Source organism: Homalodisca vitripennis, chromosome 1 (genome assembly GCF_021130785.1).
Source record: "Homalodisca vitripennis isolate AUS2020 chromosome 1, UT_GWSS_2.1, whole genome shotgun sequence".
Taxonomy (NCBI): Eukaryota; Metazoa; Arthropoda; class Insecta; order Hemiptera; family Cicadellidae; genus Homalodisca; species Homalodisca vitripennis.
This window is the reverse complement of record NC_060207.1, coordinates 138,718,353-138,735,085: the sequence shown is the minus strand read 5'-3', so window position 1 is coordinate 138,735,085 and position 16,733 is coordinate 138,718,353. Positions and strand designations below refer to the sequence as shown.

The 16,733-nt window shown below is 30.7% G+C and overlaps 1 protein-coding gene across 3 annotated transcripts in view; it reads left to right on the top strand.

The window, feature by feature from the left end:
* Positions 1 to 16,733, top strand: part of LOC124371949 (hemicentin-1-like) — a 383,241-nt gene that overhangs the window by 326,430 nt on the left and 40,078 nt on the right. For all 3 annotated transcript variants that reach the window (XM_046830325.1, XM_046830319.1, XM_046830333.1), the window contains exons 2-3: positions 14,532 to 14,664; positions 15,930 to 16,138. In XM_046830325.1, the coding sequence (XP_046686281.1) occupies positions 14,532 to 14,664; positions 15,930 to 16,138 (342 nt within the window). The remainder of the gene's footprint in view (positions 1 to 14,531; positions 14,665 to 15,929; positions 16,139 to 16,733) is intronic.

Below are 16,733 nucleotides of genomic sequence, written 5' to 3'. Positions count from 1 at the left end.
ACGAGTATAATTTTTTCACAAGACAGATTTTAGTCTTTAATATACTCCGTAGACCCCTCTTCTTATTTAGCAAGAAGAGAATAAGTTCAAGAACATGAGTCAATCTTAAACTAGTCTAATCAATAATAATTTGGAATAAATTTAACAAGTGTAACCTATTATTATCAGCGGTTTCCTTTAGTTTCACTAATCTTTAAAGTTATTTGACGAGAAAACTTAGCCAAATATCAACGAAGACAAAGAATAAAAATTAAAGGAATCTCGTACCAGAAAGATAATTGTACACGGCAAACTTATCGGCAACTTGCGCTATAAACTAACGGGTGCGCTGTCATAAAGAACAAGACCCATTCTGTTTGAATATTCAAGAGTTCATCAGTGGATCTTTTGAATAATTCAAATCTGAATATCTAAAGCGAGAATTTGTTTTATTTCAAAACTAATCTCTATTAAGTCCTTTTACTCCCAGAATAGTTTTGATTTATTGAAGTTTACATAACATAACTTTAATTTATATGCTATTTTTTGGTTTTGCATAAATTTTAGGTTTGAAAATACATGAAAAGGTTTAGTGAAAATTTAAATTAATAAACAGAAAATAGTTGAATAAATAAAAAACCTACACCTGCCCTTCGTGTTTAAACAGCTGTGGAAATAGTTTCAGGTACAAATGGGAATAAATTGTATACGATTATAAATAATTGTCATGAGCGTACTGATATTTTTGGGTTTATGAATGATAAGAAATAAGTTACGTTGGCGCTGAAGGAACCTAAAAATGATAATTAACTGTATCACTTTAAATACGAGGGTTATTTTTGCTAATGGAACTGCAATTTTAAAATATAAATATGAGTTTCCGAAACTGAACCGTTTAGTGGCTGTAATATTCCATGCATGATGTATAAAGATTATACGGGTTGGAGAAATTTCACATTCTCCTATAATTAGTTTTGAACTTAGAAAAATTGATGACTAATATCTACCTAGGTCCGTGGGTTTTGGAGCTTCATCGTGCAAAGAAATGAGGATATGTTTATTTAATTTAGAAAAAAAAACTATCGTTGACATAAGGGAAGATTGAAACATCCACCATTGACGCAATAACGTCTAACATATAAAAATAAGGCTATATAGACCACTGCGCCACTCAAGTTAAATGCTGAAAAGAGGAGACTATATTTTTTAACGGAGTGTATACGTTATCGAACACACACAAGAAGGAATGATGACAGGCATTTAACATTTTCTAAACACCCAACTTAGTATTTTGTTAAATAGAAAGAGGAAATTTCCCTAAAAGTTCATCAGCCAAGTTGGTTTTGATAAGATAGAAAAATTAATAGAAAACGGTAATGGAAAGGTATCATTATACCTAATAATAAACTGTCTAAAGTAGTATTAATTTAGCTCCACGTACATATATGCACCAAGTGGCTGTCTTTTATATTTAAATATTATCTACATGTTTTATGTTTTGAGTGTGAAATGCTGAAAAATATTACATATGAAAATATATTGTATAAAAACTTGTATATATATTTTAATACAGACCCCTTTAATGTTATCTACATGTTTTATGTTTTGAGTGTGAAATGCTGAAAAATATTACATATGAAAATATATTGTATAAAAACTTGTATATATATTTTAATACAGACCCCTTTAATGTTATCTACATGTTTTATGTTTTGAGTGTGAAATGCTGAAAAATATTACATATGAAAATATATTGTATAAAAACTTGTATATATATTTTAATACAGACCCCTTTAATGTTATCTACATGTTTTATGTTTTGAGTGTGAAATGCTGAAAAATATTACATATGAAAATATATTGTATAAAAACTTGTATATATATTTTAATACAGACCCCTTCCTCTCGTTTCAACCTTATGGGGCTGAAAATCGGTACACACACACATATATAGGTATTGGTTGATTTTCAGCCCAATTAGGTTGGAAATTTATTCCTGTCTGGGAAATGTACCTATATATTTGACGTAGAAATAAGGTGGTGCGGTAAATACAATGCAAATTGGCTCTGGGTTCATTGACTAACACTTTTTTAATGTCCTCATTGTACTAAAGGTGAAAACGAGTGAAGTTACAGCCTAACACATACCACGATTTGAAATTATTTTCTGATAAAGAGCAGTGTGATAAAAAAAAAAAAAAACATCTATATGGAGTGTTTAGAAATGCAGTGTTTTACTCTAGGACCTGTACTTCACAGAATTCAAGGATACACTTATATTGTAACGCGTTAAAACAAAAAGATCGTTCAATAATTCAGAACACAGAAGGCTCTATACCCGTCATAATTAACAGGTTGGTGACATAGCCACAGCCAGAACTGTAGGCTACTCATTCAGCGTTGTGAGGTGACGTGTGACCACCTCAAAGGGTCAGCTCCACCTCAACAAGATACAATCATAGTGCCACGTGGTGCAATTAAGTATTATATTTATATGATGCTTAGTGTGTGGGAAATATTAAAGTTAACGTAATATCGTTAAATGGACTTATTTATCGTATTTATTTCACATTTAAGGTGTATTTGTAATTTTAGTTTCAATTATCAACATAACATTACTAAAGTATGTGCCTCCCTTAGCATAAGGTATGCTTAAAAATAACAAAATATAAAACCATTCTATTTATTTTTAAAGCTCTTCTAAACAATTTAAACAGACAATTGCACATTTATGTGGGTACGGTGGTAATCGCGAGATAAACGCACCAAGCAACATCGAGCGTGGCTGCTGCTTGGTTGGGTGACCGCTGAGCGATCCTGTCTTTGCTAGCATCTCGCCTTCCCGGCCTTTTGCGGGGGTTCAGAAGTCGCCTTTAGGCTGTACCCAGGTGAAGTGTTCGACAGGGCTTCGTAACCATAACTTTATCAGTTGAAATGATATTTTCTTTACTTTACTGTTAAACAATAAGATTAATTCTCTCTTTACAATAATTAAAGCACCATAGGCCTACTCTGAGCTGCGTAACACAACTAGTACCAGCTACTTTCTGCAGCCATGGACACACCAGTATTTTAATAATAGTGGAAGATATTAGAAAAATCTCCAAATTACAATGTTGGTAATAATGCCGCATCTTAAATTTTAGTTGGGTAATATCTTAAGTCGTAAATATGTTATTTACTGTAGATGTTTAGCGTGTTTTCTTAATCATTACAAAAACTATAATTTTAATGTTAATATGTTATACTTATTTAAACTATCACATTTCAACTATAATAGGCATATTTAAAATTTCCAATACAAAATTTTTGAACAATAATAAATATCTGAAATATATAACAACAATTCTTTTACTTTACATTTTAAAAATATGTATAATTGCTTATATAACTGTATTTTTATTATAATAAATGCAATTATATTTATAATATTGTAATAGAATATTTATTTGGAATTGTATATTTAAAACTCCAATAACAATTGAACACGTTTAAACTCTAACGCCATATGAAGTAAATAAATATTGTATTATGAATAAAACCTACTAAGTAAAATATGTTTTATATTAACCAAAACGTTGACATTGTCCATCCACCAAGGAAACTCCGCCTTACTCTTTTAATTAAAGGATCTAAAGTTTGAGTTGGAAAACTTCTTTGTCTCCCATCTACGGGCTTTGTTATTTAATAAAACGTAACGTTCTCTGGAGATTATTCAGTAAAAATAAATATATTAAGCCTGTAGTTATTAGGTTTAATAATAATATTAAGTTTTCGTCTCGCATTCAAATAATGTTTTTACTACATCCTCCTATGTAGGTTTTCTTCAGCAAGGATTTCTTATTGGACAAATATTGTATAATTCTTTACATGATTAATTACATTTACAATCAGTGATCAACTGTTATTTCATAATGGTAATCTATTGTTCCAGTTTGTAAGTATGTCTTTTAAAAATACTTTAAAAAGTTGTGTCCTAGCTTCAAGTTTAGTTTACCTTGAATAATTCTTGAGATTTGTTCGATCCATTTTTGGATATATCGCGGCAACAAACGCTCCTTTATTAAATAAATCCGGGATCTCAACGTTTCACATGGAGCATTTCGAGTTTCGTTCATACATACGATCTTAAACATATATAACGGTTTAATTAATGAGAAAGAGGGGATATAAAATTAAAATATATACCCACTAGACGCAATATATTAAATTCTTTGTTTTAATAAAACATGCATCTACTCTTTCTTTCTTTCGTTGTCGCTAAATTTAATAAACTAGCGTATATACGTAAAATTTAGTTTAAATATAATAGTTTTTAATGATAACATTAAGAAAATCAACTGTCCTTTCCCAGCAGTTAATCCTCGTCGTAGAGGAATAAAAAATAATCTGTTTTTAAGTATCGTTAACGGGGGTCAATCTACTTTATAGAGAGCTAAAATGAATCAGGAATGTAAGACGCTTTTAATAACAAAAAGGAAGGTCCGCGTTCAGCAGATTTGAATATGCAATAGCTCATCCCCAAATCGAATGAATTATGCAAGACATTTCATTGCATTTAACAACACAGTAAAGTTTGTTTTATCTTGATTTTTAATGGAATTACGAAAACAAGTATACTTTACGGCATATATTATAGTTAATTCATTGTAACATAAAATTTAAATTGTCTACTTTTTCTATCTTTAATTCTTCCCATTTCTCATGACAGGTGAGCGTTTCTCTCCTAATAAGAGTGTGAGTAACATTTCTTCATTTTAAGAATATTTCCTTAATATTATGTGAATTGTTCTTAATAAAAACCATACTTGTAAAGAATTTCGTAAGCTTTGACTTAAAATATGTAATACCAGTTTTGTTAAAATAATCTAATAAATGAACAGTTCTATCTTTTTGGAGTTTAGGAAGGTGATTTAAAACCATCACTAATTATAGAAATGTTGTGAGATGAAATCTCCGTTTGGCACTGAAATAAGGTTCACGCAAAAATGTTATGACAAGGAAAAACAAAATAAATGTTTGGATTCATAAAAAAGTGAAGAGGTTACTAACATTTAAGTACATTAAAACCTTAATTTAAAAAGACCTCTTTAATAAACTGCAAGAGGTATAACAACCTTTGATCTGGTATTTATCTATTATTAAGGAATGTATGAAAAATATAAGATTAAACATGTCTTAAGTTACTTTTAAAATTGAAGTCATAAAACATACAGGGTGTTCAATAACAAAAAACAAAGTTGACCACAATATTGGAAAATGGCGGCAGTTTTTAAAATATTAATGTTCATATTTTTTAATGCATCAAAAAGACAGAAAAGGCTCCCTCTTTAAGCTTGCTGTCATATTTTTTAGTTTCCAATACTAAAATGGTGGCCCATTAAGACATAAATCTGCATACAGAATAATTAATTTTTTATTTTGTGTTGCGAATAATCAATAGGTATAGTGAGTTAACTGAAAAGTAAATCTGAGTAGGTTTGCACTACTGTGTTAACTTTTATACTCGTAGGATACAATGCAATGAAGTTAGCTTCGGTCGGATGGAGGTGGCGACATCATGGTACATAATGTCATCACGCACTCTATGTTGACATTTTAGGGAAATTGGACCCAGGGAAGGAAATTAAAGACTCTGTTCACTGAAGCAAGAGGAGAAATATTCATCTTATTACTAGAGTATTTTATACCCAAACTGAGAAAATACATGTCTTATAAGATGTATTTGAAGTCTAGCTTAATACTGTGAAACACTTTAAATAATCTTTTTTCTAACATGTATATTTATTATTTTATTTTACTTGAACTTGAACGACTAACATTGATTTATTAACAGACATGAATATTTTATTGGTAACATCGTTTATATGCTTTTTGGCATTTTTTGTGGTTAAGGTATATTGTTATAAGAAATACTGTTTTGGGATTTTTTAAATATGACTAGAATATATATCTCAATTTTGTTACCTAACTGATTGATATTGACATTGTTTACTTACGTTTTTACATATTGCTTGTTGAATATTATTCATTTACAAACTTAGTTTACATTGTTGATTTGCCAATGAAAACCAGCAGGAAAACTGTATTATTGTTTATTACCAAATGGTCTCTAAAGCGGGATAGTCTTTGAGACGAACTACAAAGTTAGTTGTAGTTTTGTAAGGAATAAAAATAAAAATGTATAGACTAGGAGGCAATATAGTTTTCGTTTTTTGTTAATTTATATCTATATCATAGATAGATCATAATCTAAGACACACAATTTTTAATATCAAGATGGGTTAGCCCACATACATCATATAAATTGTATACGTTTTATTGAAAGGAATCATTTTACTAGATCAATGTAAGTGGACATTTAGACCTTTTATAATAGGATCGCTTGTTATCGGCATTTTAAAAGTAAATTTTTTAACAGGATCAAACAAATTACAAGGATATAAATTTACCATTATTTATAATATACTTAGACAGTATACCGATCTATTTACCGATCTATACCGATTTATGTATACGGTAGGAATAAAAATTATATTTAGAATATCCTTAACATACAAAAGAAAACAATTTTAATTTGCTTTATAAAAACTCAGCTAAGTAACATTGGGAAGGTTACTGATTTAAAACATGGCTTGATCAGTTTACGTTATAAACTTTAATAGGTAATACAACATGAAATAAAGCCCATAATTATGTAAAATAAGAAACTAGTACTTTACGAGTTAATACAAATAGAGCTAATGCATAATTTATCAATATTGTTTGTATGGTTTGGTTTTACAGTTTTACAATTACTGTAACCATATTAAAAGATTTCAATTTGGTAGTTGCAAGATTTAATAATTATGACACTGTAATAAGGAACCGAGATTTTTCTATAGAATGCGTCTAAAATTCATATTCAAAAAGCAAGTACTTTTTGTGATTCAATGCTTATTGAAATTAAATTAGGGTATTGCCACTTACACAAATTTAATTAGTAAATAAAAGTCATTTGACAGGTATTTGGTCATCCGATCATATATTAGTTTGCTTATTTAAACAAATATGCGAAATAAACGGCCAAATACAAAATAATTTAATTGTAAAAAGTGAGGGTTCTGTGGTGTAATGGTAGCACATTCACCCGGCAAGTGAGAGATCCGGGTTCGAGTCTCGGCGCGGAGCAAGTACTTTTTGTGATTTAATGTTTATTGAAATTATATATATATATATATATATATATATATATATGTGTGTGTGTGTGTGTGTGTGTGTGTGTGTGTGTGTGTGTGTTTCATCGAAATTAAACTCCACTAGTGGGATAAGTGCACAGTGATTATGACTTCTATCTGTGTAAACCATAAGCTTTTACACTGGGACAGTAAAAGAACACTTTTAACTAATATTTATGGTAATAAAAATAAAAATTTCCGTATAATGTAATAATATTTTCATAGAAACAGATTACAAAACTTACTCGTATATTTTTTTCAAGACTTCCTAGTATTTAAGTAAGAACATGTTTAGTTGAAATAAATTCATGCTTTTCACATGCGTTTCAACTTTTAACTTATTTTATTATAATATGACGTCATATAATAACTTGTCACATAGGAAGGATATGTACGGCTCTCTATTGTCCTGTATATATATACTAAGGAAGAGAGAGAGAGCAAACCGAGCCTGTAAATGAATTATTTTTTTGAAATTCACCCTGTTCTTTTTCGAGCATTTATTTCTCTGTGGTAAGGACGTAAAGTTTCATATTTTATTGAACTTCTAGAGTTGTAAACTGCCCCACCATATTGCGCGTCAATGCAGCCACTCTACCAACAGCTGTCGTTTACAGGGGGAGAAATGTTCCGCACCAGCGAGCTACGAGCAAGGTTCTCTGACTGCGGTAACAATCAGCAACACGTGCAGTAACCGGAGTTATACAACAACATTCATTCATTAACAGCCAAGTGAAGGTTTTAAATGTTATTTTCATTAATAACTCTGCGTTGTTTGTTAAACAGGTATAAAACACGGCTTACAGTAAATAAATACAACATTTTTCTGATAATTGTACACTGCTATCATAAAGTAAACTGATAAGAAGCATCCAATATTGTATCTTATAATAAGAACTATTCTTGATATCTTTTTTCAATGAAATAAACTCTAAGCAAATAGCATTTTCATAACTTTAATTATACTTAACTTTTGGGAATACGGTCCAAGGCCATTTGTTAACTCTGATTGACTTCCACGGGAATCGATTAACTGATCTTTCGGTTCGAGATCCGCGGTTTACCGTAACATTTCGGTATATGTTGAAGTTTTCTGAAAGTTAATTGACACTGTCAGCCCATTTCGAGCCAATAGTAACAAAAAACGTAATTTAAAAGGAGCTATCACTTTCTGATATTGAGAGTGTTTAATATAACTAAGTATAATATGAGTATAGGTATGAGTGTAAGTATAATATATTATAATTCAGCAATTTATCGCTTAGTTGAAATCAACTATCGTTTAATACGGCTGTTACATACATATTTTATTATTCCACCATAGGTATTGGACCAATAGTGTGATACAATTACCTCCATATTTTATATTTGTACCAAGAAAACGTAATAACGAGTTATATTCTAAGAATAATCTTTCTTATGAAATCTATTATTGTGTTTTTTTCAAGATTATATAATTGTACTCCAATAATAAAATAATTTTCAACTGTCGTAGTTTCATATTTATTAACATTTAATATTTTCCCTCGTCTCGTGGGTTTCTTCTTTAAGATAGATTTTGCTTGTACATCTAAACTTTTTAGGTTCCATGATAACAACCAAGGTTATGATTATGAACATATATACGGCTTATAAAAAGTTGGATATTAGTCATGTGTAATCAATTATTGATAACACCATTGTAGAGACGTAACATGTTATTATTATAAAATTGTCATTACCACTAACATGATAAAATGTGTGTGTGTGTGTGTGTGTGTGTTTTACACCAGTTAAAGTCCTTTTAATACAGCTTCATTTCAAAAGATTTTTCCCAGTTATTCCATTGACAGTTTATTTATCCTGAGCCGTAAGGTCCTTGAAGTTATTCAGATCTGTTGACTTTGACTTCCTCAGCAGGAAACAAACATAAACTTTCACTATAAACTACCCGGATAAGATACGCCTCTTCAGGGAGCTTGTGTAACTTCATCTGTTTAGATTGTTCCGTGGACTTAGACCACAGTTTGGAGACATTCATCATGTCTGGCGTTGTTCCTGCTGTTGGGGTTACTTACTTAAAATATATGGACTAGCTTTTCCACAGTATAACTATTATTGTCATTCAATATGGCAGAGTGCTACTAAGTTGTAACGGTATATTTTATAATTGTGTACTGTGTTGCAATGAAAACAAAACGTCCCCTACAACTTTTGTCGTGTCTGCTAATTGTAGCGTATGTATGTTTGTTAACTTAAAGTGCTTAAGCTTAAAATGATATCAGACAGACAGACGTCACACTGGAATAACTGTTCACAATGCGACCAGTCGGCCGGACCTAGTAGTACTAGTGACGGGAACTAGTGTAACACTGGTGGCTTATATGACAGGTCTTAACCATTAACCTCGCAAACGTTTCGGGTTGTAATGTCATACACACGGTTTACCTTTCAAATCATCAGTTATCGATAGCTGTAACCGTAATATAAATGATGAAAATAAAAAATTATGTATCAAGTAATTCAATGAAATTAGTTTTAAATTATTTTTAATATTATTAAACAATAATTTTTTATTTTACGGCTCTAAATGGTTCATAAAAAACTACACCCAACTACGAAATGTAGTATGATCGTAAGTGTATTTCTAAACACCGAAAGATATTGAAGAAAATTGTTGCCTTAGGTCTCTAAATATTTAAAAAACATCTTACTTTGTTCCGTCTACTCTAAAAGTTTTTATTTATTAGTTTATTATTCATTCACTTTGAGATATTCATTATACTTTACGTAAAGGGCCACTATCTCAAACTTTTGATGGATTCGAACTGGTTTACAAACTTGTCTAAGGCACACGTAAGTAGAACTACAACAACAACCAAGTTCGTACTTACATTAATTAGAATTAAACAATGGGCTTAGACAATGGTTGTAAAACAATGGGCTGTTCTACCGCTGTATAATTGCATTGGCGTGGTGTAACAGTTTTTAATAGTATAATAACGTTGTGTAATCAGTAAATTTTAAAATAAACTTTCATTACTGAAGAGATTATCTCTCCATGAGAAAGTAAATGAGAACTACTCAATAAGATAATTATATGTCAAGCAATCTCCACTGAAACGAGTGTTAAACAAGTGTTATAGACTTTAAATGCATTATGTTATTCGTGTTGTAGTAAAAATATTTATCTACACCTTTTGAGAATGGTATTTTTTAGCAATATCTATCTGCTTCTTTATACTGAATGCAATTTACAAAAATAAATTAGTTATGATTTAAAATTACATATATTATTAGCTAATAGTTTTTATGAAATGGTAACGAAAGTATACCATTGTTAGTGAGCATTGTATTAGAACGATGTTGCAAGTTATTGTTAATCGTTAATGGTTTAACAAAATAACGCTGAGTTTTTCTGGCAATTTTTTTATCTAAGTAAATCAAAACCATAATTGACAGATTTCAGTCAAGATAGTTTATAATACTGAATAACAAAATAACATTTTCAGGTTTTTTATTTTTGTAGTACTGCGTTATAAGCTGTTTTGATACAAGCGTGTAATTATTGTACCACTGTTACTTTGTGTGACAATTTATAACAGACCTTCAATTGAACCGGTGTGTGACAATTTATAACAGACCTTCAATTGAACCGGTATTTCCGATATATCATTAATCACGTCCATGTGGCTTATAATTTTGACTTTGACTCTCATGTTCTCTCAGGCATATCTCAGAATAGCCATAAATTATCTCAAGAGTGCTTGAGATTCCATTCAGAAAGGGTTTGCCACTGATGACCTTGTTACAATGCGGAGGCATGCGAGTGAAGCCCCTCGTAATATCCAATTGTGTATGCTCGGGAATTCACTCCCATCATGTCAGTGCTTATGGTGTGGAAGATGAATCTTTTTAAATAAATAATAAAATACTCATTAATATGTTAAGTATGTTTTAAATGCTGAATATATATTCCAGTATTAAAACTTTCTAATAATGTTCTATATACCTATTTATATTTAAAACTAGGAGATATCCACGGTTTTGCGCGAAAATTTATTTTGAACTGGGGTAATACAAGCATATTATTTTTAAATAGTATTCTAAGAAATCCTAAGATATAAGTGATGGTTACTGAAATATATTTCAATCTTTTGATCCATTTTGGGTTGAAGTAAAAAATGGATTCCTGAATTCGGAGATTGAAACTGCTTTCTATAAGTACCTCTCAAAAGTTGTACTAATAATACTGTAAATTATCTCCAGTATTTCTTAATGAATAGCACTAATATTTTCAGCAACAATTGCACTATTTTAGGCCAGTGTAGAGAAATGCTAAGTCTAAAGTTAAAGTCCTGAGATTTTCAGTTAACACACTTACGATGTAATAAAATGATTGCATTTTACTATAATTCTTTAAAGTTTCAATGAAAACAAACCTTGATAAAGAAAGAAAGTATGTCTGCACGTAACATTACTTTTGGTAAGTGCAACTGACAGTTGAATAATAAACCTTTATTAACTATCACCTGCTGAGAAGAAATTATCATAAGAACACGTTTTGAGCTCTTACTGCTATTTAGTTTGTCTCCGTAACAGTATATAAAATATAGGGTATTGACAGTTACATGGTAAGGGCTAACTAACAGTATTATAAATTGTTTTGACTGCATTTTTACATTGCATTATTAGGCATGCCGAGTTTAGCTGTAGTTCATTTTGTAATCCAGATGAATTGGCATTTCCATTGTCTCATTTGGTGTACAGCTTCTGAAATCTGATGCTGTTACAGATTGGCTCCTGGAATGTGAGGCCATTCTGAAATGATAAAAAAATAGGTTGATGATTAAGAATCTCAAAATGAACAATTGATCGTTTCGACATCAGAGATACCTGTATTATAGAATATGAAATATAGTGTAATCTAGTTTAATTAGCATCCTCATTGTCTCTACTGGTGTACAATTGATTGCACTACGTTAATAACTCGATGTCTAAGCACAATTTGGAGCAACCGAGTTTTCTACACACAACATAGACATGGTGGGAGGGGTTGATTTTTTACGAAGGGTTGATTCCAATTGTACACCTGAGGAGACAATAAAAATTCTAATTCACATGGATTACACTATATTTTATAATATAGGTGACTTTACTGTCGAAACGATGTAAATTTTCATTTTTAGCTTCTTCGTCGTCGAATTTTTTTGACGAAAATGGCTTCAGATTTCAGACGCTGCAATAAGAACTGGAGCTAAACTGATAATTCAACCCTTCTCACCATGTTGTGTATTGTTTTATTGTATTGTGATTCCTAACAAGATATAACTAATTGCGAAATAAGTAATAGTAAGATAAATACTAAAATGTAAGCGATTAGTGTACTATTTGGATTGCATTAAAAGTAGTCTAACGTACACATACAACACACAGTTTTGACTTTGAAATATTATATCTTATGAAAATTCATATTTATTACCTTAACTGTAGTTATGAAACTAAATGGTATTTATTACACGTCAGTAGTTCTTTTTATTGTTTTTAACAGCTGGTTTAAAGTACTACTGTTTTGAGATTGAATAATATTCAGACATCCATTAACGTATTGACCTTCTCGTAATTATTATTCTCAGAACACGCATAAATGAAGATCGCAAATTGAAATTGAAGGTATATAATGAAATATACTAAAGAATGTAAAGACTTAAATGACGCGCCGCGCCGGTGAAGATTTAGTGAATGATGAGGGCAGTGCCAGTAGCAGAGGAGTAATAGCAGCTGTTGGGCTGATTAGCTTCCTTCAATTGGGCGGTGACTCTGCTCGTGACACAGGCGGGAAACGAGTGATTGTCTGCTCAATTAGAACACATTGTCTAGTCACACATGGCTCAGCGTGGCCGTGACGACTCTTGGCCGCGGAAACATCTGGTTAGTTCGGGCATTCCTGCTCGCATTCCACCAGTCTGGGCATTACCTTCAGTCCGTTAATTTGTCGGGAGGACGTAATATGAAAATTTGGCAACGGAAACATTCATTGACTGCAATAAACAACTTGTTTCAACTCTTTCATCTTCAGTCGTTACTATCGTTACTTAATACAGTATTCATTCAATATAATTCAATAAAATTGTACTTCTATATTCTAATTTATTAAAAATTATATGTTATTCGTGATCTCGCATCTTAAAATTATATTTCTATTAAGGATTGTTGAATGTTTGAAATATCTGTTGCAATCTACAGTAATTTATTCACACTCATCAGTACTACTAACCACGGTTTACGCTGTATAACTATACCAACTCTTGTTATCACTAACAACAATGTGCTCTATTATTGCTAAAGGGAACGTTTTGGGTCAAAACAATATAAATTTATAACCGGTTATATCGCCCATTCCATTTTTGGATGTTCAATAATTTTTACTGCTTATTTATTGAACGTAGAATTCCTTTTTAATTTACAGAAGTTGGACAATTATTTATATCATAATTTAATAAAATATGAACTATTATTTCCTTACAATAGTAGATGAAAATTTTTCTCATATTTTAAATATTGTGGAATACTAAAACTAAATTGGTTTATTGATAAAGACCATACGATATGCATGAATTATTATCGTTAAAGCCTTTTGTCATATATTGCCATGAATGAGGCTCTAGGTATATAATGGTGGCTTCAACACGGAAGTCATAATGAATGGGAAAATGGTTAATTGTAAAACCGTGAGATTTTTATCCTCGTTCTGTTGTGCTTTTCTCATAGCGTATTGAAATTCACTCTGCACAATGCCAAATGTCCTTCACTTTCCTGTTTACAGTATATATATATTTATATCTTCGTTTATACAATCCATACATACTTATAACAAAATTTGCTGTATACCACTAAACACAATTCTGTCCGATCGATGGTCAATTCAAATAACTTTTCAAATCCGAGGAACAATATTCAAAGGTTTGTGGTTGATGAGTAAAGGCTGAATTGCAATAATTGAAAGAATGATATTTGCACAACTTGTCTAAGCAAATAAAAAAATAAATGTGTACTTTAAATATTGGAAAATTATATACATGTTAAGAAAGAGGTATAGTCAGTAACCACATTAAAATAAATAGCACCATTTTAAGAATAAAATATCAGTCAATTAAGTATGTTTAGAAAATAACTTATTTTATAATAGAGCTAGATAAAGTTTCTTTCAAATTATTGTACTATTTTGTACAATATAAATTCCTAAAATGTTTTCAAATTATAAAACTTTTTTACTAGCAATTAAAGATTCTTACGCTTAACGGATGTAGAAGCAAACATTCGTGTAAACACTAATTGTTTGTACTTTTGTTACAGTGTCTGTATCGTCGACAGAGGCAGTGGCGGGCAGCACGGCAAGACTCCCGTGTGACGTCACACCACCCCTACCTGGCGACAAGATCCATCTTGTCATCTGGTACAAGGAGCCTGACGATGCTCCGATTTATAGGTAAAACATTGGTTTTTGAACGTACAATATGGTTTATACTAACAACACGATATTTCAAGTTTCATCGATGTATTAAAAAGGTAGTTCAATTACTAAACAAATGTTTCTTCTATAAATAAATGTTAGGAAAAACAAGATACTTGGTAATATTTAGATATACTTCTATAATTACGAGTATATCCTAAAGGAAAGGGAAAACTGTTTAATTGGGGTAAACTGGTTCAATCTGTAAGAAATAAAGTAAGAAAATATCTTCAAAAGCATTTATGTTTAGGAAAAACTCAAATTTATTAGTACTAAGTGACAAATAAGTGAATTATGGATTAATTAGTTTTCAATAATGAATAAAAATATTACATCCATGCTGTTCATTACAAAGCCAAAGTAATTTCTATACATAGCACCATTTAATAATAAAAATTCTACTTTTATATTACTCCTTAAAGGTTTCAAACTTACAATATAAAACTAATATTTAAATGCATTCAAGGGTATTAAGTGACAGTAAGTGCCTAATCTGTTGGGAACTGACCTCCAGTATATATTGAAAATGTTTGGCTTCCAACCAGATTTACCCTTTTCTTCCCTTTTTGTTTTCCTGGTAAATATTACCACTTATCTTTTAGCCCTCTTAAAGGGGAGAGTTATCTGATTTTTATTTTCCAGTATTAATAGTGTCCTTTTTATTTTTCAAGTAAATAATATTCTACTAATAAAAAAATAAGCAACATAAACTTAAGGTTTAAGACGAAACGTTCACTACTTAATTTTAAAAACAATATTTGTATTTTAATGCTCTCCTTGATATGTGAAAAATATATAATTTAAACTTTTATTGGAAATTAATTAAAATATCAGAGATTAAAATTACGAAAAAATTACATTATAACGTAGAAACGGTGTAATACAATGTCTAGTGTCAAAAGAAAGTGTTACCATATTTGTTAAAGATGTATATTTTAATCCGTATCATCTTCAATAATTGAAGTATAAGTTAAAACTGTGCGACAGTTGAAACTGGAGGACACTAGTACACATTCATTTAAAATTGCTTAAAATTGAAGAATTATTGTCGCTCCAATAACATTTAAGTGAGCGTTATGATTTTGTTTACTTTTAAACAATTTTGCCGTTTTTAATTTCAAACTGTGACAATATATTATATACACTGTCATTTATGTTTGTAGATATTCCTTTTCTCTCAGTATGACACAGAAGTACCTTTATATAGTTGTTTCTCTCACAATGACCGTATGTCGGACCAGTGTGGACGCCCGAGGTAGGTTAGTGGAACACGCCATCCACTGGGCCGAGAACGCGACTCTGGGAGGCAGAGCCAACTTCCGGTTCCTTGACGTGCCCGCCAAACTGACCCTAGACGATGTACAGGATGCGGACGGCGGAGTATACCGCTGTCGGGTGGACTTCAAGAAGTCTCCCACCAGAAACTCTAAGGTCAACCTCACCGTCATACGTGAGTATCTGTAGATTTAGATAAATCCTACAAACTATACACTTAATTACCAATTATGTCGTAACTGTTAAGTGATATCTTATCTGATCCAAGTTAAATGATACATGCACTATATTTCATTAAGTTCTTCCCTAGTTTAACACTGTATATTTATTACCAAGTCAAAATGTATTAAACTTAAACTATAATATATAGGCCCTTACGGTATTGGAAAGTTTCTTAGTTCTCGTCTTGATCTGCTTGATTTACTAGATTGTATAAGTTTTCTTCTTATAATAGTAAAACTCATATTTTTACTAAACAAAACCGGCACGTATATTCCGAGAATATAAGTGAGTTATTTTGACTATATTTAAATCAAGAATTTCCAGGAGTGTAATAGGGTAAATATTAATAATATTAATTTTTAAAATTAATAAAATACAGCATTGTATTAATTTTAAGGTTTTGTAAAATATCCAATTTCAAGTCACCATTAAAAAGAAGTCATTTATCTCATTAATATTTAACTTAGATATTGAAAATCCTGGGAGTGTTTCATGGTTTAAAACATATGATTCTCCTATGTGATAATATAAACACTGTGATTGTTAAT